The 22,618-nt window shown below is 42.2% G+C and overlaps 1 protein-coding gene and 1 pseudogene across 2 annotated transcripts in view; one reads left to right on the top strand and one right to left on the bottom strand.

The window, feature by feature from the left end:
* LOC309474967 (elastase-1-like) overlaps positions 1–22,618 on the top strand; it is a 130,695-nt pseudogene that overhangs the window by 39,582 nt on the left and 68,495 nt on the right. The gene's annotated exons all lie outside the window — the stretch shown is intronic.
* LOC309474914 (uncharacterized protein) lies at positions 12,519–20,924 on the bottom strand (the record flags this gene model as incomplete). The annotated part of the gene is made up of 7 exons (XM_082137533.1): positions 20,754–20,924; positions 20,413–20,510; positions 18,898–19,232; positions 18,624–18,734; positions 18,343–18,458; positions 15,237–15,447; positions 12,519–12,541 (listed from the first exon to the last, which is right to left on the bottom strand). The coding sequence occupies exons 2-7, from the start codon at positions 20,454–20,456 to the stop codon at positions 12,519–12,521; spliced, it is 840 nt and encodes a 279-aa protein (XP_081993659.1). The 5' UTR covers positions 20,457–20,510; positions 20,754–20,924.

The following is a 22,618-nucleotide window of genomic DNA, read 5'->3' on the forward strand; positions in this document are numbered from 1 at the left end:
TCAGCAAACTGACATTTGAGTCCATGCCTCTCAACTTAAAATACACCAACAAGCCTCAACTCTCCACAACAGGAAGTGAGGGATCAAGGGCTCGTGCTAGTAACAGCCTCCCTCGCCGTCGAGGGAAAGCCCATGCAACGGCTCGTAAAGAGTCACCCTGGTGAAACTGAATGATCAACATGAATGCAAAAAGAAGACAAACGACAAGAAGAACTTTAAATGAAAATTTGCAAAATTCTAAAGCTCACAAAAAGTTGTGCAAAGAAGAGAGAATCAACAGAGATGAGTACAAGTTCAAAGGCAACATCAACCAAACTTTATTTAAAGGTAATGTTAAAGCCCTTGAATATACTAGTAGCAACTTAATAATAACCCCACCAGAAGGAAAAATATTGAATTAAAGAATATATCAAAAACAACGTAGAAAAGAAATTATAAATGATTTAAAAAGAAACAAAATAATGAATAAGCGACTAATTCAAGTAATTGTCATAGCATAGTGAGAATTAAGACAAGTCATGAAGGAAAATACAACTAGAACTAAATGACATTAAAAAAATTAAAAAAAGATTATAAATGGTAGGCCTACTCCAATGTAATTTGTCAATACAGGAGTATAAGTAATTAATTTAAGGCTACAGTTGAAAATTAAAGAAAAGATTAACACTGGCTATTAACAAATATCTGATTTCAATTTAAGTTATAAGATTATGATTTGATTCAATATGCTATTGACTAATTAAATGTATTTTAAATGGTGCTAATAGAACGACCACCTCAGTTGTAAGTTGTTCGAATTCAATAACAAACAGGCATTATGAACAATTTATATGGTACCAGAGGGGGTTATTATTATGTTGTGTACTTCCCATATCAAGAAGATAAATAAACTAATATTATTAAGATTGGGTTTATAAACCAAATTGAGATTTACAAACATTGGACGTTGATGAAAGTACTTCGAATAAGGATGAAGAAGAAAATGAATAAGCCAGATCCTGGGTGTATGTGTCGAAGAGGATATCTACACCACAAGAGAATTTTTAATAGTATAAAAGATTTTTGTGTTTGACATATTCTACATAACTGTGACAATAACAGACAATGCTGAACCAATTTCATCAACACACTTGTAACAATGTTTGATGTTTGATTAGGGAGGATTCAAGTCTTTTACTTTCTCCATTGAAAGAAAGAAAAACAACTGAAAGAAAGAAAAATGTATGGAGAAAGATGTTTGGCTCGATTGCTTCTCCAGGAGTGTGGTGGCATAATTTCAGTCATTGAAAATAAGAAAGAGTGACTTAATTTAGTCACTAAGGTAGTATAACGGAGGGGACTGTATTTTGAATCTACACTCTGGAAAACGATAGTGAATATGGGGCTTAGATAAGCCCCAGAGGAGGGAATGTTGAAGATTTTATTATTTAGAAAATAAGTAATTTAACTATTTTTTGTACACTATTATTTCCTTTCTGTCTGTGTATGTCTTTGGGTGACTTTGGAACCTGAGAGCTGTGTGGTTACAGCAGAGAATTCTATTTCAGTAATGTCACATGGTACAAACTATTTCTCAAAATACCTATAGAATGTATTACCATATTTGGGAGAAGGATGTAGGTATATACGTTTGCTGGACAATCTTTCTGCAGGGGCTCTTTCTGCGGAGGGTCTCTCGGCTTTGTTTGTTAATAAAGTCTAATATTTCTGGTATCGAAAATCTCTGAAGTCATTTCCCTGAAAATAAATAATTAAACCACAACACAAGTCATACAAACGTTTGATGATTTCACTGAATTTATATATTAAAATAAGTTAAAACTACATAAGCTGTGGACTATGGTTTTATTTGCAACATTTTTTTTTTTAAATATGCATTTCCACATACAGCTGAGTGGTTACAATAAAAAAAAAATTTCAAAAAAAAAAAAAAAAAATTTCAAACTACATAGCCTAAAATGTAAATGTAACTGAAATTAGGCCAACATTAAAGCATGAAAAATAAATATGCCTCAAACATTGCAGAAGACCATTAAAAAGTATTAAACAATTCACAATTCAAGTATAATGGTTCCTATGCCACCAAATGGCATTCTTCAAACTGGCATCCCCTTTATGGAACATGAACACATCCCAACAAGTTAGATCTTTCCTTTTTAACAAAAGAATAACAAGAAAAAAAACAGTAATAATTGAATTGACACAAAACGTACACCTGTCAATCAGGTGGATTGACTATTGTACATTATTAATCTGTGTGAGTGAGTGATTTATTAATATTTGTGAATGAATGTGTGTGCATGTGTATGTGTGAAAAGTGTATTGTTTGCATGTCCATGGTTGTGTTTGACTGTGTGTGTGTGTGTGTGAGTGTGAGAGAGAGAGAGAGAGAGAGAGAGAGAGAGGTGATTTGATTGAGTGTGATTGATTCATTAATATTTGTGAGTGAATGTGTGTGCGTGTGTATGAGTGAAGAGTGTATTGTTTGTTTGCATGTGTGCATGGTTGTGCTTGTAAGTTTGAATTTTTGTTTTGTGTATTTGTGTATGCATGGTTCGGTTCGAAAGTCTGTATGTTTTTTTTCTTTGTGTGTCGGTGTCTTTTTACAATCTTTTAGTGGTATTAACTAGCGATTTCTTTTTACTTACTCTATGCCCTTATTGCCCTATATACTAGTGTTATAAGCTAAACAGTTCTCTTACGAGAGTCCTCTCGTACTGCGTTTTGTAAAAACGCTACGGGAAAAGTCTCTTTTCACGAAATACTGAAGCAAAAAATTATCCTTAATTTTCATACATGTAAAGCGCGTTGCGGCAGTGCTTAGCTATGGCGAGACGGCTCGCTCGCTCATTGGCTGCTCTGCAGCAACTGCATAAGCCTATCGAGCGAGGCCTGAGGTGACGTCAGGCCAATGAGGACGCTTCGCGCCCTCCTAGCCATTTCCCGCCGAGATGGGTGTGGCTAGCCTCTATATAAGGAGCTCGAGAAGGCTGATTCACTTGATTTTCATCTCTTCAGCGAAGCTCACGCATCGCTGGATCACGAGGAAGCAAGCGTCGTTTGAGGCAAGCATTTCAGCGGGACGAGCCACTCGAAGCTGCTGGCAACGCCGCCTTCTACAGCCGTACCTGCTGCGCTTTCCGGCGCTATATATCCTTTACCACTCTGTTTGTGTGTGTGTGTGTGTGTTCGCCGCCGCGACACTCACCCCCTAAAAGAGCTGCGTCTTTTTAAAGATGCCTTCATGTGGCTCGTGCCGAGCCCCACTCGCCCAGGGAGACCAACACGTCATCTGCGTTTCCTGTTTGGGTGAGAACCATGCAGCACTCGCGCTCGCTGACGGCGGCTGCCCTCACTGCGACCTTTTGCCGATGGTGACTCTGCGGACTCGCCTGGCATCCTTCTCAGAGTCTGCACTCCCCGCCGCGCTGCCGCGCCGTAAGAAGCGCCGCTCGCAGCGGGCCCCGGAACCCGCTCCAGCTCGACCAAGCTCGCCGGTTTGCCCGCCTGCTTCACCGGCTTCTCCTGTTTCACTTCCTGATGCTCAGCGCCCGCAGTCTGCCGCCGCTTCATCAGAGGAAGTCATTTCTGAGGCCGCGTCGAGAGAGAAGGATTCCTGCTCTCTGCTAGCTTCAGGCAGCGAGGACTGGGCGAGCTCTGAGGACCTCGCGCCTCCTGCCCGCAAGCCCACTACGAGAGCCAACATAGAGAAGGAGCTCATGCGAGTACTCGCGCTGGCCGCGGCGAGCCTCGGCCTCGAGTGGTCTGCACCGGAACTCCCTTCTCGTACCCGGCTGGATGGTAGCTTCCTCCCTGGTGAGCGCACTTCTCCGGAATCTAAGCCCGCCCCCTTTCTTCCTGAGCTTCACGAAGAAGTGGCGAAGGCTTGGAATGCGCCCTACTCTGCGCGAACGCGCTCGTCTGTGTCGCCAGCATTTTCCTCCCTGGATAATGCGAAAGACCGAGGCTACCTTTCACTTCCGCCGGTGGAACAGGCGATAGCGACCCACCTTTGCCCGCCCTCTGCTGGACGGCGGACTAAACCGGTGTTGCCTTCTAAAGCCTGCCGCATGACGTCGACGCTGCTCGCGCGAATCTTCTCCGCCGCTGGGCAGGCTGCGTCAGCGCTACACACCATGGCTACACTGCAGATTTTCCAAGGTGATCTCCTCCGTAAGCTGGACGAGATGGGACCGGAGGCTATCTGCATCGCGGATCTGAGGAGCGCTTCGGATCTAACACTCCGCGCTACCAAGTCTGCTGCACAGGCCATGGGAAGATGTATGGCTTCCGCCACTGTTGCTGAGAGGCACCTATGGCTTACGCTCACGGAAATGGCTGATTCCGAGCGCAACGCGTTTCTCGACGCCCCGCTGTCTTCCGCTGGCCTTTTCGGTTCTTCTCTCTCCGAGTTCGTGGAGAGATTTACCGAGGCCCAGAAAGCGTCCCAAGCCTTTAAGCACTTCCTGCCGAAGCGCTCCGGTTCTGCAGCGAATCGCGATAAACAGAATCCGCGAAGCTCTCAGCATCAGCCCCCGCCTTCCGCCACACCTGCTCAGCAGCGACAGCAGCGACAGCAGCACAGCTCTAGGTCCCGCTCTCGCTCTACCAGCCGACGCCCTGCTCAGCGCGGGCCTCGGCCGAGGGTTGTGGTGAAGCCGGAAGCCCCGAAGAAGTCCTAGCACTCCTAGGGAAGCGCAGGTGTGTGAGCCCCGCTGCGGCCGGTCTCTCACCCAAGCGCACCGCTGTTTCAGTCCCAAGACTTGCGACTGTTCCAGCGTTTTCTGCAAGACGCAAGCCTGCACAGTTGCCCGCTCGCCTGCACACAAAAGCCGTTTTCACGGCTACCCAGATATATCCCGAAAAGAGTGTATTTTCTGGTGTCCCGGCCACGGCCGTTGGTGCTATAAATGTAGTGTCGATGCCCACTCCTCAGTGCCCATCCCTACACACAAGCACAGCCCTACACTTAGGGCTCGCGCACATAAAATCGACTCAGGTCGATTGCGCTTCCAATATAGTGAAAGTGCCCACTCCCCAGTGCCCACACACACTATGTCTCACAGACCACAGGCTCTCTGTAAAAACGAAACCTGTGCGCGCTCGCTCTGCTCAGACAGGCAGCGCGGCCAAAGCAGTAAATGTGCCCGCTTCCCGCCCACGTTTACTCGCAGACATGAGTCCCGCGGGGCTCACTCAGACCTCCCTCACTCAGTTAAGCACTGTAGTAAGGTCGAGGACGAACGCTCTGCCCGCTGTATTAAGCGCGCCCCCCGCCTCGAATGCCACAGGCATAACGCCTATGTTATCGCACCTCGAAGCACCTCTGTCGCACGGCGAACAGAGCGCGCTTCGCATCCAGCCCTTAGCCAGCCATGCAGAAGCATGGGCAGCGCTTCCAGGGGTTTCGGACTGGGTGCTAGGCATTATAAAGAGAGGCTTCTCGCTACAGTTTTGTCGACGCCCTCCCCGCTTCACAGCGCGCGTCGAGACTACGGTGAATTTAGAAGTAGCACACCTACTTCGCGCCGAAATATCAAAACTGATATGCAAAGGGGCGATAGAGCATGTACCCCTGGCTCAAAGCGAAGGGGGGCTATACAGCAGATACTTTCTAGTCCCCAAAAAGGACGGTGGTATCAGACCCATACTGGATCTAAGACGGCTGAACAAAGCATTAGTGAAACGCAGTTTCAAAATGCTCACGACCAGGAAAATTCTCGCGCAGGTTCGCCGAGGAGACTGGTTCATGTCAATAGATCTGAAGGACGCGTATTTTCAAATACAGATAGCGTCACGTCACAGGCGATACTTGAGATTCGCCTTCGAGGGTCAGATATACCAGTATACAGTCCTTCCGTTCGGCTTGTCCCTGGCACCTCGTACATTTACGAAATGCATGGACGCGGCGCTCGCTCCTCTCAGACTCAGAGGCATGCGAGTGCTGAACTATTTGGACGACTGGCTGATCCTAGCTCAATCACGATCACAGCTCGTGGAGCACAAAACCATTTTACTCGACCACCTCGAGAATCTTGGTATCACGGTCAATTGGACGAAGAGTTCACTGAACCCCAGTCAAACGATTTCGTTTCTGGGTACCATTCTGGACTCACAGTCTATGACAGCGCGGCTGTCGCCACAGCGCGTGCTGCACATTCAGCGCGTGGCGAGATCTTTCCGCTGCGGCGCGTCTACCCCGCTCAAAACGTTTCAAAGGATGCTAGGTCTCATGGCCTCAGCATCAACGGTTCTCCAGCTGGGCTTGCTCCGCATGCGCCCTCTGCAGTTCTGGTTGAAAGCGCGAGTACCGCGCGGAGCGTGGGTGTCCGGCCGGTTGCGTCTCAAGGTCGATCAGAGCTGTGTCACAGCCCTGACACCTTGGTTGGCAGACGACTGGTACCGATCAGGTGTAAGCCTGGGGACTTCCTCGAGAGTGAGGATGGTGTCGACCGACGCATCCACCTCGGGATGGGGAGCGCTGCTCGAGGGCAGACCGTTCTTCGGCCTGTGGTCGAAACGAGAAAAGCTCCAACACATCAACTGCCTGGAAATGCTGGCAGTGCACAACGCGCTAACGCGCTTTTATCCCCACATCAAGGACCAACACGTCGTAGTCCGTTCGGACAACACGGCCGTGGTGTCCTATATAAATCGCCAGGGCGGTCTGAGATCCACATCCATGTACAGGCTGGCGAAACGCCTCCTAATATGGGCTCAGCACAGTTTGCGCTCGCTGAGAGCAGTGCATGTGCCTGGGCTCCAGAATGTGGGCCCAGACAGACTGTCCAGGAACAACATTCCCCTGGGCGAATGGTCTCTACACCCACAAACAGCCCGGCTGTTGTGGGAGAGATTCGGCAGAGCGGAGGTGGACCTATTCGCGTCCCGCGAAAACGCTCATTGCCCCGTGTTCTTTTCCAAGAACGACAGCGCGCTGTCCCACGTGTGGCCGCGCTGCCCGCTTTATGCTTTTCCCCCCGTCTCCCTCCTGCCTCAGGTGTTAGAGCGGGTCAAGGAAACGAAATGCTCAATACTGCTTGTAGCACCGTTCTGGAAGAACCAAGCATGGTTCCCAGTCCTGATGCAGCTAGCAGACATCGCTCCATGGCCAGTGCCATTGAGGAGAGATCTCCTCTCGCAGGCCGGGGGCTCGATTTGGCATCCGCACCCGGAGCTGTGGTCGCTTCACGTGTGGGCGCTCAACGGTTATCCGTTAACCTCGCAGAGGGAGTGATAAACACCATCACTCAGGCCAGAGCGCCGTCGACTCGGCGGCTTTATGCCTCGAAGTGGTCGGTTTTCTCCGGCTGGTGTACAGCTCGGAGCATATCACCTCTCAATTGTGAGGTGACGGAGGTTCTCTCCTTCCTACAGGAGCTGTTGGATAAGGGCAGATCCCCTTCCACGCTCAAAGTTTATGTGGCGGCTATTACAGCGTTTTCCAGAACAACGCTGGGGCAGTCTCTAGGAAGGAACGACTTAGTCATCCGCTTCCTCAGGGGAGCTAGGAGGCTAAATCCTCCCAGACCTCCTTCAGTTCCTATGTGGGACCTTTCTACGGTTTTGGCGGCCATGAAAGGTGCCCCTTTCGAGCCTATCCAATCTATTAGCCTCAAGCATTTGTCTTTCAAAACAGTGTTTTTGATGGCTCTCGCTTCAGTGAAGCGCATAGGCGACCTGCACGCGCTCTCTGTGAGCCCAACGTGCTTAGAGTTTGGACCTAATGACTCTAAAGTCATACTCAAACCTAAGCATGGATATGTGCCAAAATCCCTCAACACACCATTTCGGGCTCAGGTCATCTCCCTGTCTGCCCTGCCGGGATCAAGTGAGGAAGGGGACTCAAGTTTTCTCTGCCCCATTAGGGCTTTAAGAGCTTACGTGTCCCGCTCTACTGTCTTCAGACAGACTGAGCAGCTCTTTGTCTCGTTCAGTGGACGTTCCAAGGGAATGGCTGTTTCGAAACAGAGCCTATCCAGATGGATAGTTGATGCCATAGCGCTGGCTTATACTGCCAAGGGCCTCCAGTGCCCGTTGGGAGTTAGAGCGCACTCCACGAGGGGTGTTGCCTCCTCGTGGGCTTGGTCCAGCGGGATTTCCTTACAGGATATATGTACGGCGGCGGGCTGGGCCTCGCCGTCTACATTTATTAGGTTTTACAACCTAGAGGTTCCCGCCTTGCAGGCTAAGCTACTATCGGTGTAGCCGATTCAGCTGTCTAACTAGAACACTGAAATCGCATGCGCAATGCGCTGCCGACTGTCTTATGGGCAGAATTGTGTAAGACCCACATTTCCCGCATTTAGCTCAGGTTTCCCCACCCTGTCTATGCTATGTCATATTCGCGTCTGCTGACGCAACCTTATAAGGACAGAGGAATCCCCTCTTGTCTCTAGACTCTCTCTGTGAGGTCATGTTTTACGTCCGTGGACGTTGCAATATGGGGAATTATGTAATCAGACTCTTTGTGAGTCTATCTGGTGATTATGCACTGTACACCTGGTTTGCTCCAGTGATTGGTGTCTTTATCCCAGCACGCACGGCGCTTTACAAGGGGTTCCCGTAGCGTTTTTACAAAACGCAGTACGAGAGGACTCTCGTAAGAGAACGTACTCGGTTACTAACGTAACCTCGGTTCTCTCTAGAAGAGGGAACGAGTACTGCGTTCTCTGCCGTGCGTACGGTTCACTCTGGTTCGCTTCGGCGATGAAAATCAAGTGAATCAGCCTTCTCGAGCTCCTTATATAGAGGCTAGCCACACCCATCTCGGCGGGAAATGGCTAGGAGGGCGCGAAGCGTCCTCATTGGCCTGACGTCACCTCAGGCCTCGCTCGATAGGCTTATGCAGTTGCTGCAGAGCAGCCAATGAGCGAGCGAGCCGTCTCGCCATAGCTAAGCACTGCCGCAACGCGCTTTACATGTATGAAAATTAAGGATAATTTTTTGCTTCAGTATTTCGTGAAAAGAGACTTTTCCCGTAGCGTTTTTACAAAACGCAGTACTCGTTCCCTCTTCTAGAGAGAACCGAGGTTACGTTAGTAACCGAGTACGTTTTTAGAGATAAAACTCTTTACATTCGATTATCATGAAACAAATCCCAGAGAACGGTAGACTGTACCAATGCATTATTAATTATTATTAAATTACAGTTTTTCTCTGTGCTTTTGTATGTAAGGGATTATTCAGATCATTAAAAAAATCATTAATCCAAGGCACTCGATATTATTAAAAATACATAGAAAGCCTTTATTTCATCATGGCTTTAATATTTTAAAATCAGGTGACAAGTACTTGCACAACTATGCGTTGACTTGTGGCTAATGAGCCTTTGTCAGGGTGTGTGACCAAAGCCCCTTTCACACAGAGATTCCAGAAAATACACGGGTAAAGTGACCCAAGATTTGACCCGGGTTCGTTTGATTTAGGTTCATTCACACTGTCAGTCTGGCAGTGCCAGTGATTTCCCGGAATCAGAGATTGCGTTCACACACAACCCCTAAAGACATGTAATGTCTTAGCAGCGTCTTAAGTTTGCTTATGAGCTGCGAACTCTCTCTCTCTCGCTTGCCATGCTTGTGCATTATTTAATTTTTTTCTTTCTCTGATTCGATCATAAACTTGCGCATTACGTACCGTTTCACAGCGGGCGAACGATCCCGCGCTTCAGCGTCATCACTACGACACTGCATTATTACGGCTTTTGTTCACACAGCGAGCGTTCCTACTGCGTCACGTGATTGTTGCGGTGCGTTCAAATACAGATATTTATTTTTAAAAAGACAAGTTATTTCGAGTCATTTACCTCAAGTCCGAGTCAAGTCTCAAGTCATGAATATCAAGTCAAAGTCAAGTCAAGTCTTTTATTAATATTTGTCAAGCAAGTCTCAAGTCCTAAAATTTGCGACTTAAGTCTGACTCGAGTCAAGTCATATGACTCGAGTCCCCCATCTCTGCTTAATGGTCGATCGCTCAACCCAGAATATGTGGAATAAGGGCTGCCTCCGACTAAAGTTTTTTTCTAGTCGACTAGTAGTTGTTCATTTAGTGGACAAATCGCCCATTTATATACATTTTATAACTTGAATAGGCTAGCCTATACAGGATAATACGTGTGTACATAATATAGCCGCACTCAAGCGCACAGCCGCACGCAAAGATTGCCACAAAGAACCGGCAAAGGTATTAATGTGTCAAAAATAGCAAGGAGACATTTAATTGTTTATTAATAAACTGGTGTTTTCTGTGTTGCTGCAAAGATGAAGTTGGCGTGGGGACTCGCATGAACGTCAGAGAGAAATGCATGTGAAATGTGATAATTACATAATCAGAGTGTAGCCTATTTCTTTGCGTTTTGAATAGTTTCGTTTAAAAGTAGACATTTCAAGCTTTCTTTAATAGATAACCTATATATATATTTCTCAAATCTGTGAGGCACAAGCTGAGTTTCGGCGCCCTCCAGTTCACGTGCAATGCAAGTGATTGTGCCGGCGCCTTATTACATTGTCTGCTATATATTTGCTTCTTATTTATTAAATAAGGTTGATAAAACATTGATCAAAATTAAGATACAATTTATACAAAACGAAAATCTTTTAAAAATAGTCTTTCTACAAAACAAAACTCAATGAAGTGGTCAAAATCATGTCTTACCCACTCCATGTCTCCAGCCATATTGCCATCTCATAATGTATCTTTATCTTTCTCATGCTGCATTCTCACTTTCATAATCAACATTGCTTAAATAAAAAAATAACATTAGCCTATATTTAAACAAATATGAAACTAAATGTTTTCTTTAATGGCTACAACACATACAGTACAGAGAAATTTCATGTCTTGTCGTCAGCCACACCATAATGACGTCACATATTTTCCAACCCAGCCCTCAGCCCCCCTCGCATGAAACAGCTTCCAGCGCGCCTGATTAGGAGTCGGTGGTTTAACGTTACTTGGATCATATTTCACTTGATTTAAGCTATTGACAGTTTTGTTGTTGACTAACAGTTACTAAGTTAACGTTAGTTAGAAAGACGAAGCTGCTATCAGCTACGTGATTAGCTCTCACTAAAGTGGACTTTTTTTGCCGTACACTGTAAACCTTTTTACAACTTTTTACAACTTTCTAAGTCCTAGACCTTTCTAGACACAAGCCAAGAAACCAGCCAAGTCCACTTTAGTCCTAGCCTGCCACTATTTCAACAGTAAAATCAGTTAACAGCCAAGGTAGCGTGTCGTAATCACGTAGCTGCTAGCAGCTTCGTCTTTTTAACTAGTAACGTTATAGCTAGTCGACAACAAAACTATGTCAATAGCTTAAATCAAGTGAAATATGATCCAAGTAAACCGCCGACTCCTCTTGACATGGCTTCATCGTCTAGTTTGTCATACTGTGAGTGTGTTAAACTTAATGACAAAAAAATAGGCTATACTTACTTGGTGATTCCACGAGATAGTGGTAGATAGTCCATATTTGGCCACTGCGTGGGGTCATCCAGTTTTCAACCATTTCAAAGGGACACGTACCTCTGTAACCCCGTATCCAGTAGCTTCTTTAAATACCGCTCACGGTCCTCGGCCGGTGTCATGCCGAAAAGTGATGTTCTGCCGAAAATTGATTGCATTATTTATTGCAATAAGTAGAGGCTTCAATCATTTTGTTGTAAGTAGAATACTGCATTTTATGAAAGAGAGGTGTGGTGGCAAAGAGAGGGTGTATGTTTGTGCCATTTTTGCTATCAAGAAACTTTGCAGATCTAGAGCGAGCGAGTTCTGTTCTCAGGGGAATCCGTTTGTCTTCCCCCAAAAAGGGGCGTTACCCTTCGATGACGCAAAAGTAGCGTTGGTCTATCCCCTCATTTACACCGCACACATCTGCGGCGCATTACGGCTGCGACACGGCTACCGGCCCTGCTGAAAAAAACAATAGAAACCATTACAGAATTGCTAATGGTTTCCACTACAAAACCATTACAAACCATCAGCTGTTAACCATTAAAACCATTACCAAGTGGAGTCCATTACGTAGTGTGTTTTGGGCCATATTCCATTAGGATTTATTGGTTTTAAGGGTTTCCATTACAAATTTGTATTGGTCTGTATTTTAATGGTTTCCATTACAGTTTTGTATTGGTTCTGATGGTTTCATTACAAATTTGTATTGGTCTTGAATTGCACATATTTAATGGTTTCCATTACAGTTTTGTATTGGTTAAGATTTGTAGGTTTAATGCTTTTAGCTGTTAATAATCAGGACATTAATTATATTTTTAATAAATTAATTTGAATTATAACTACTATTATACACAATTGATATACACTTCACACCAACTTTTCAATAGCTTACAGCTCAGGTTTTGTTTTGCAAAAAGAACATGCACCTGACATACAAATTATATACAGTATTAAGACCTGCTTTTTTACTCAACCCAGCTGGAAATAAACATCTGACACAAAATATTAATATTACATTTTTATTAATTAATTCAGTTTTTTTTACATTAACACATTGTGTGGCTTCACTGGGGCTGACTGATTAGACCTGCAAAAAGAAGGAGAATTCATTAGGACAATGTACCTCTTAAACCACATTACCAGTATATAAGATTATATATTTATATATATTCATCCAACATCTTTGGGCGTACTTTGAGCAGATTCAAGATCTTTGTAAACTTTGTCCACTAGTCATTTAAAGTTCAGCATTAGTCATCTTTTATTTAATCTTCTCCAGGTGTAGGTTTTAAATTATAAAACAGATAGTTCAACTAGGATGCACCGAAATCAATTGTGTGATAAATAAATAAATCGGTAAATTGGCTATTTGGCTAAACTGATTTACCAGTATTTTAAAAAAAGTCCTGTTCACACACGATCTCTTAAAGGGTTAGTTCACCCAAAAATGAAAATTCTGTCAGTAATTACTCACCCTCATGTTGTTCCAACCGCGTAAGGCCTTCGTTCATCTTCGGAACACAAATTAAGATATTTTTGATGAAATCTGAGTGCTGGATCACTTCTCCGTAGGCTGCTAGGTGGCCCAAACTTGCTGGCCCAGAAAAGTTATTAAAGAGATCGTTAATATAGTCCAAGTGACTACAGTGGCTCAATCTTAAGTATATCAAGCGACGAGAATACTTTTTGTGCGCAAAAACAAACAAAAATAACGACTTTATTCCACTATTCATTTCCTTCTCTCTGGGCCTCGTAGTGTTTTTGCGCGGCGCGTCTGTATTATACGTCATCACGCATCACACACATGACAAGCGTCGGCCAATAGTGAGCCTACGTGGTGACGTGTAACACAGACGCGCAGCGCAAAAACACTACGAGGCCCAGAGAGAAGGAAATGAATAGTGGAATAAAGTCGTTATTTTTGTTTGTTTTTGTGCACAAAAAGTATTCTCGTCGCTTGATATACTTAAGATTGAGCCACTGTAGTCACTTGGACTATATTAACGATCTCTTTAATAACTTTTCTGGGCCTGCAAGTTTGGGCCACCTAGCAGCCTATGGAGAAGTGATCAGCACTCAGATTTCATCAAAAATATCTTAATTTGTGTTCCGAAGATGAACGAAGGTCTTACGGGGTTGGAACAACATGAGGGAGAGTAATTACTGACAGAATTTTCATTTTTGGGTGAACTAACCCTTTAACAGTAATTCACCAGTGAGGACTATGTGTGAAAGGGGCTAATGATGTAACGAGGTCCCAGGTGTTTGTTATGTTTTAGAGTTTTACAGTGGCTTAGAAAAGCAATTCAGCCAATCATGAGGACCCGAACCATCCATTTTACAACACTACTCAAGCACTCAAGAAGTGTAGGAACTGATGTGTCAAAGAAAGTGGTCAAGCTTTCAACAAAAAAAGCTGCTCAACAGTTACCCAATGAAATGATGAACATAGAAATCTACAAAGATATTATTAGAAAACATTTCTAGGGCTGCAACTAACGAGTCTTTTAATAAGTAATTAATCTGTCAATTTTTTAAAATTATTAATCGATGAATTGGATAAAAAAAGTATAAATTTTCAACCCTTTATTCAAAAACAGAACTGACAGTGCAAATTTACAGTGCAAAAAATCTCCCGAAAGTGCACAAACAACAGGTTGCTCCTTGAACATCCCTGAGCTGTTAAAGTAATAAAATAAAATAAAATAAAATAAAATAAGTGGACTAACACAAAAAAACAAACATATATGCTTTACATCTGCCAAATATATAGGCTTTTTTAAAATAAAGTGCACAAAAAGATGTATATATTTTTTTTATTTTTTTTAAAGGGACCTGAGCTGTCAGAACAATAAATAATTTATAAAAAATAATGAACAATACAAATCAGAAAACTTAACAGGATTTGTTCGAACGTCAGAACTTGTTCTCTACACTACACTCACAGATGCACACACTCACAAACTTGTGTTGTTGTTTTTTTTATTTTGTCAAAGATGTTATAAGCTTTAACAAAATGTTTGACATTATTTGACAAGCACATGCACACAAAAGTCTCACGCAGTTGGATAATAGGTCATTGCAATACAACCCCATCAGGCTGATTCAAGACAGGGTTGTATTCGCTATAACAACCGCCTCGCAATACATTATCCCTTACTTAAGAAATGGGTATTTAGATACTTACCACTGATGGTTTTTGTCCTGTTTATATCACTGATCTTCTCAGCCAGGTATTTCCGTACACTTAGGAGGCGCTTATTTATTTCCTCTGAGGTGTGACCCCTTTCCTTCAGCCTGAGACAGACACTCTGTTTAGAACACACACACACACACACACACACACACACACACACACACACACACACACACACAAATAAATAAATAAATAAATTTTTTACTTCAAGTACTGATCATGACTAATGATTTACCAAATAATTTGTAAATACAAAGTGTTTCGTGTACAATGTGATAATGGAATGACAATAAATCATTAATAAATGCGCAAGATCGGTGTGAAAATACAGACCGGAAGACAAAAGACAAAGAGTGCAGTGCTGAAAAGGGGCAGGGCTACATAAGGTCTATAATGTGTCTTGTAGGGCCGTAATCAACCAAAGAAAATCTTGGTCGACTGAAGTCCAGAAACTTCTACTAAAAATCGACAAAAAATTACGTTAGAAAAATCAAGAACGTACCAATTAATTGACTAGTCAACTGGGAGATTACAGCCCTAGTGTCTTGTGTTGAGATTTAATTATAGCTAAATTTGACAGTTTTACCTTTGATAGCTGAGATTTTTTCTGGACTCAGAGGTGGTTTTGCCTCAGCCGTTTTTATTGCGTTACATTTCATCCCCGTAACGCTCCTCTGTTTGAGGACTGTGGTACCCCATATGACTACAGCCAAGCTCTTGCAGAATTTTGAGTCCCCCTCTAATCTCCTCACGACATCCCACTTTCCTGTGGGTATCAGGACTCCATGTCCTAGATCCTGAAAAAAAAATTATAATATGCATAAGACCATTTTAGCTCATTTAAAAGTAGAGGTCAACCATTATCAGGGATGCAAACACATGTATGGTCAAAAAAGAGAGAGGTTATCGAAGCCCTCGCCCCGCGGCAAATATCCAGCTACTTACATAATTGTGATGAATTTAATCCTTTGTAAGTTATCATTTTGCAGTGTAAGATTACAGTTAACACCTTTAAATATTACATAAATGTATTATGTATTTTTATTAAACTTAGTGAGTATATAAATCAGCAGCAAAAAGTAATTCTTGAGAAAATCTGCACAGTAATTTTATAAAATCTAAACATGTTAATAAAAACAAATTACTATTAGTACTCTTATAAAATTCAATCAGGCAATCATACATTTTACAATTTTGTATATATGAATGTCAAGAATTCAGAAGTGTAGGCCTATATATTCATATAGCCTACACTACACAGAAATAATATACAATTAAATTATGCTTATTTTAAATGTATTGTGCAGGCTAGGTATAAAAAATATAGGCTTTAAATAATCTTTCAGTGCGCAAAACCATGATAATATGAAACGCTTCAAAACAGAGCGCACAAAGCGCGTATGCGCATCACGGATGCAGAATGATGTGCTCAAAGCAACATGGAGTCACAGTGTGCAGCGCTGCACTTAAATGCGCACATTGGAGAGAGTTTTACCGTGCATCCTGCTGTAACCGGACGAGGCGCGCGCGCTGTTTGAATACTGAATGGAGAATGATTGACAGCCGCAGAGGAGGGAAAACGAGTTTCTGTAAACTTTAATTTAATGATGTAAATAGACTTCTGTCCCTCACATTAAGCTATGGAATGGCTTCAGATGACTTTGTGAAATTATAATCAGACACTCTCAGACCCAAGTCACCCAAACTGACGCGAAAAAAGCGGGAGGCGTCGAAAAGCGCACTGTTTGCATCCCTGCATTATATTGGTTTTACGGATTACTTGGCACCAATAGGTAGCAGGTAACTCAGGGGGCCATGGCGATGCAGGTAGTTTGAGGAGTCATGTAGGACTGGCCTCCGTGGCCTTGACTCTTGGCCACGATGGCTGGAGAAGTATGTACTTTTTTGCGTATTTCGTGGTTGGGTATTATTTAAATGAGGAACATTATGACTTCATGAGATCCAGAAAAATTGTATTATGAATTTATAATGCATGACTACCGCGCTGTTTCATTGTGATTAATCGCGCAGTCCTAGTTTAAAATAAGAATACTAATACCACACCTGAATAAAAAATGTTGTAAGGGTATACAGGGATAAACTAGATAACCTGGCTTCTCGAGACTCCCCTGCTTTGCATTAAAATTAGGGATGTCCCGATACCGATACTGGCATCGGGGATCGGGACGATACTGTCCTCATATACTCGTACTCATAAAAATTCCTGATTTTAAGTATAACGCGTGGTTCCCTACATTATTACAGGACGTGTGCAGGTCAAGAGGTTCCATGAACGCAAACATCCGAAGCGCGCGCCCCGCAAACCAGCGTCTCAGCGCACGAATACTGATTTAAATTATCTTTCACGTCTTGCGCTTGTACGGACGAATTCACACAAAATTATGTAAAAACTGAGAGATGTTTTTTTTCTCTGCACACATACATAGAGTAAAGCCGCCTCACAAACAGCTTGCGGGTAACAAAAGTTATTTTTCGTGGATTATATCGCTTTAACAGTCAAAAACATGCGAAAATTATGTCAATTTTCGGTCTTGGTGAGTATCCTCTAAACACAGTCGGTTATGTCTTAAGCATAAATCGCACTTGACCGTATCCGATTGTTAAGTCTGACGTCACGCGTGACGTTTAGCCTTTTCCGGGTCCAAGCGCTCCTCTCGTCCAGAAATAACAATGGTGGAACCTGTAAATTTATTTACGATCACGTCCTTCTTAGTGAGGCACCCTTGGCGGTCAAAAAGGGTTTAAATTCCTTTAACACCAACAGAGTGGTTAGTGTAGCTCATCACTCAGGTGGCATAATTAAGGGTAGAGTCCAGGCATCAATGAAAAAGAAGATTTACGAGGTTGAAGTGAGTTAGCTCGGGACACGGGACACAGCACTGCGGCATTGTAAAAACACTCAATAATAACCAAAACACTAGCGAAAGCGGTAGGTAGGTAGAGAGGACCTGGACTTTGGACCCGGAAAGAGTATTATCGGAGAGTGGTTACGTCACGACTTAGCAACCGAATAATGAACACAGGATCCGTGCACTAGCTCTTAAAGGGACAGCAGCCATATGTGTCTGTCATTAATTTGGTTGTTAAAACAACAAAACATAGCTTTCATTTGAAGGAATCAGGATTAATAGCCTGTGTAATTTATTTAGTCAGGACTAAAATACTACCCAGTGTTATTTTACATTTGATTACTTTATTCAGTCTCTGTAGTATTTCTGAATACTAGTGTTAGACCTAAGCAAAAACTTTTATCTTTATTGGTATCTTTATTCTGTTGTATATATTTGTGCTACTTTTTTCAATTTAATTCAAATATTGAAATCAAGCTTCCTTGTGTTGTGTAAATTCTTAAGAACAAAATTACCCCATTGTAAAAATGCAATGAGTGAGCATACATTTAGGCGAGATAAATGTAATAATAATAATAAAAAAAAGTCTAAACTCCCCCCTCAAATTAAAAATTCCCCCCCATAAGAATCACCTAAGGGGGGATTTCCCCCCCATTTTCCAAAACGAAATTCAGGCCCTGGATCGGTTACGGTATCGGTATCGGCAAGTACCAAAAATCAAAGTATCGGTATCGGACTCGTTCTGCAAAAAGTGGTATCGGGACATCCCTAATTAAAATGATAGGTATATTTAGAGTTTGTGTTTTACAGTCTACGAAATACCTTGTCATCCCTGTGTCTTATGCTCTGCTCCTCTGCTGGTTCTTCTGGACCGTGAACTGGCTGCTGTGGGAGTGGAGTCTGGCCTGCAGAAGAGGACTGTGGCTCCTTTTGTGTTACTGTAATATCAGAGTAAAGGCCCATTCACACCAAGAATGATAACTATATTAGTTTTTTTTAATCAATCACCGCCTATAACTTACATTTGAATGTGTCCAATTCTTTCTAAGAACTTTAAAAACATGCATGTAAAATTAATAGTCAAACAGTTTTAAAATGCTCACGTTTGAGTATTATAGCCGTTTGCTCCTCTGCTGGTTCTTCTGGACCGTGAACTGGCTGCTGTGGGAGTGGAGTGTGGCCTGCAGAAGAGGACTGTGGCTCCTTTTGTGTTACTGTAATATCAGATTAAGCAACACTTTTAATAGTTTTGTTGCAATAAAAGTGTAAAAATCACAGGCTATAAGTTGCATTTAAAAGTGTCCAATTCTTTCTAAGGACATATGATGATCTAAGATCTATGTTAAATTAATAGCCAACCAGTTTGAAAATGCTCACTTTTTTTGTTTTGGAAGAGCTCCTCTTGGAGATGAAGGTTTAACCGCCTTAGTTGCTGCAGTTCAGCTTTCGTGTCCCTATTCTCTTCTTTTAAACATTTAATTTTCTTCTCTTTGTCTTCATTACTCATCTCCTCCTCTCGCATCCTTTTTCTGATGTTGTAGTACTTGTCTTGCAGTTCCTTGTGCACATCCAAGGGGACATACTCATTGTGTGTTTCGTAACTGCTCTGGACAACTTTTTTCTTTTCTTTTAGGATTTCCATTAAAGTTTTCCGTTTTTGTATGCTTTGGACTGCTGGCTTTTTTTTTTGTCTGGTCATTTCTCTTGTCACACTATAAAATAAACAAAAAAATATTTTTTTTACAGCAGAATTTGTGATTAACCTCATAGCTTTGATTGGTTTGGTTCATGACTTACAACACTTTAATGGAGACTATTTTTTAAATCCCTATTAGTGTTGCACGGTGCACCGATACTTCAAAAGTATTGCGATTCTCGGAAATTAAAAACGTCACGATTCCTAAATTTATTAGTATCGATACTTCTAAGAATGACAGCGTTCCAGACTTGTAAGAGATGTATTTCTTGTTCGTGTGTGCAACGCATGCCTCCCTATGGACGTCTGTGTTTTTTATCCTCACGCACGCAGCAAAGAAGCTGCAGCTGTCATGTGACAAACACTACAGCGAGATGGCTGCATGTGCGAGCGCAAGTGACGCCCGTTTCACACATACTCCGTTTGCAGTGGGTATGCGGTGCGTATTTTTATCCGTACCCATGTTAACAGGTCAGAGCTTTCACACTGCACGCGGTTGCAGTCCGGCGATGCGTATACAGCAGTGCAGAGATCGTTTCAGCACAGAGTCTATTTCTGCTGTGCTGCACGCGCTGAATTAAAGTGACAGCGCATGTTTTGTGGTCAAAATTAACACAGATTGACCTGAAAATGTAGTAATTTCACCATAAATGCGTTTAATTAAATAAAATGTAGTAATCTTACCATAAATGTATTTAATTTAATTCTACTTTTTCAGTCATCTTTTTTACTTTAAAGAATCAGAATCAAGATAAAGTTATAACCGGTAACTCTTACGTTTCTTATGATAACTGAGATAATGCTGCTAAATTTATTATTTTTTTACCTTGAATGTCATTGCTCTAATTTATTTTTGATATTTTTATATTTCATATTTTGTTCAAATGTTTAATCTGCTGTTCATATGTTCATTTATTAGAGTGTTATATGATTAGAATGTTGTCCCGATTTTAAAATAAATCACAACAATGATATTTGAGAGTGTTTCTTCCTTTTCAGGAAAAGTATCGAAAAAGTATCGAAATCGCAATACTTGACTTGGTATCGGTATCGAAACAATAATTTTGGTATCGTGACAACACTAATCCCTATGGGATAAATTTATGAAAAAACTACCTCCGGAACTACGCTGCTGAAAAATGTGCAGCAATAATGCACTCAATTGTATTAATTAAGAGATGCATTACATAGCTTACAGATGGATTCGTGGAGCTTTTGGTAGATGACCAGTCTTCCTCATCACTGTTGAGTGGAGGTATTGAGATTCGCTCACGCTTTAATTCCTCTTCAGATTCTGAAGAATAGAAGAAAGAAACTAAATACAAGTAACAACAAACCAACAAAAAAAACTCACACAAAAATAACTACAGTTGTTTGTCGCCAAAGATGTTAAAGATGTTAGTGGTTGTTTAAGAATCTTTTGTAACAGTAACTGTAATACCCACATCTATGTTTAGAGCAGTGCAACAAATATTTTGACTGATATACTTAAAATTAAGATACAATTAGGGGGTGTAGTGTAGCTTTAAATACCTACCAGCCAATTTTAATATCTGTGCTTTGTAGTATTGCCCCTGGTCCTCTGGCGATTTCTTCCACAAAATACTGTATTTTTTCTTTGTTTCAAAATCTTTCACATCTTTTGGACAGAAGCCTTTTATGTTGTCCAAGGGCACTATCTGTCGGATGTTGTCATCGATATACCGGACGTAGGCAAACATGCTAACATACAAAACAAATGACAATTAATAAAAACACATTTTATTTCAATTAATTTGTATTAGCAATACAAAATGTCTTATTTGTGAATAATTACCTTGCAGCCACTCTCTGTTGCAAGCCACTACCTTGCTCTCTGTTTCACTAGAATGCAAATAACCAAATTACAAGAAACATGACAAAAAGGTCAAATAAAACAAATGAAATAGCATGTTTATAAGGCTGCTGTCGACCTAAAGCACGGATAACATATCGGATTGTTTACCGGTTTACGTTCACTTAAGACATTATATTCTCAATCAACCGTATACGTGAATACTGGGCAAGATTCGGTAACTTATTTGACTACTTGCATGCTGTCTGTGTCAGCCTTTAACATTACGTACGTTATCAGCTAACAATGGCTGGCGGTCAACCAGCATTTTTTGGGCGGCAAAAAGTCAGCGGCTTGACACGGACGGACCTCCGGCGAACACCATCGGCAACCCGACCAATCTGGACCAACAGTCTAAACCGTGGACCGACCGTGGTCCGCCAGAAAACACTTATTATGAACCAGCGGCTCGGTAGCGGACCACTGTCGGGAAGGTGGTTCGCTGGAATAACGATGAGCAAAACGCCAGTGGGCCGCCAACTTTGCCACTGGTGGGCCGCCATCGGCCCGCTGGACCTATAGTCCGTGAGGCAGACCCCCAAATTTCAGAAATTAGTATCATAAGAGGGCACCAATGTTGCTCTTTTTTATTCAACAGAGGGATGTCCCTGGACCACAAAAATGCATGATAGCAATTCTTAGTGGGTAGCTTAAGGTACAAAAATCACCAATTTTATGTATGACCCTCCCAAAATTTGTCGAATTCCACGTAAAGTCAGTTATTTCTTTAATTCATTATTTTTGGTACCAAAACATTTATACTTGGTGATATCTAGGTTGGAATATTGTCTTGTTATATTAACTTGTTTCAATAATATAGTTATGATTATTTTTCTGCATAAAACATAGTGTACAGCTTTCACTCATTGTTTTAAACTGAAGACCAGTCAGTATATGCTTCCATGTAACAATATATTATACAATTATTGATTAATCTATCAAGTCAATTTATTGTATGCTAATTACCATGGATCACTAAATAACAAGTGAAGTGAATGCTAATTGCCCAAATTGTACATTTGTTGACTGTCCATGTACTGGTGCTTGAGATATCTTTATAATAGATGCACACATATATATGTAGAAACACACATAAGCAGACATTTACTATATTACACTCCTGAAGGCAGACAATAAACATCAAATTAATTTACTGCTTGCAGAAATATGTATAAGGCTCAGGAAGAGAGATCTCCTCAAAAGAAACGGCCTAAAATTTAAAACAAGTGTTTAATATATTGCACTGAAGAGGACCCAAAGGGGTGGATTAAGAATGGCGACCTGGAGGTGGACTGGATGATTGGCCCAGCAGCTCCAGAGGCAGTGCTTGCCTTCATATCGTGCAAATGTACACGCTCATGCACTCTTCCAAAGTGTACCTGTCTAGCTAATGGTCTTAAGTGTACAGACGCAAACTGGATTGTGACAACAGAGAGCAGAATGATGTAATGGAAAGTGACATTGACATTGGTGGGGATTAAGATAATGATGACACCCAGATAGCAACATTGTTTCGGCCCAGATCCGGA

The sequence above is a fragment of the Leuciscus leuciscus genome (assembly GCF_965113295.1).
Source record: "Leuciscus leuciscus genome assembly, chromosome: 15".
NCBI classification, from domain to species: Eukaryota; Metazoa; Chordata; class Actinopteri; order Cypriniformes; family Leuciscidae; genus Leuciscus; species Leuciscus leuciscus.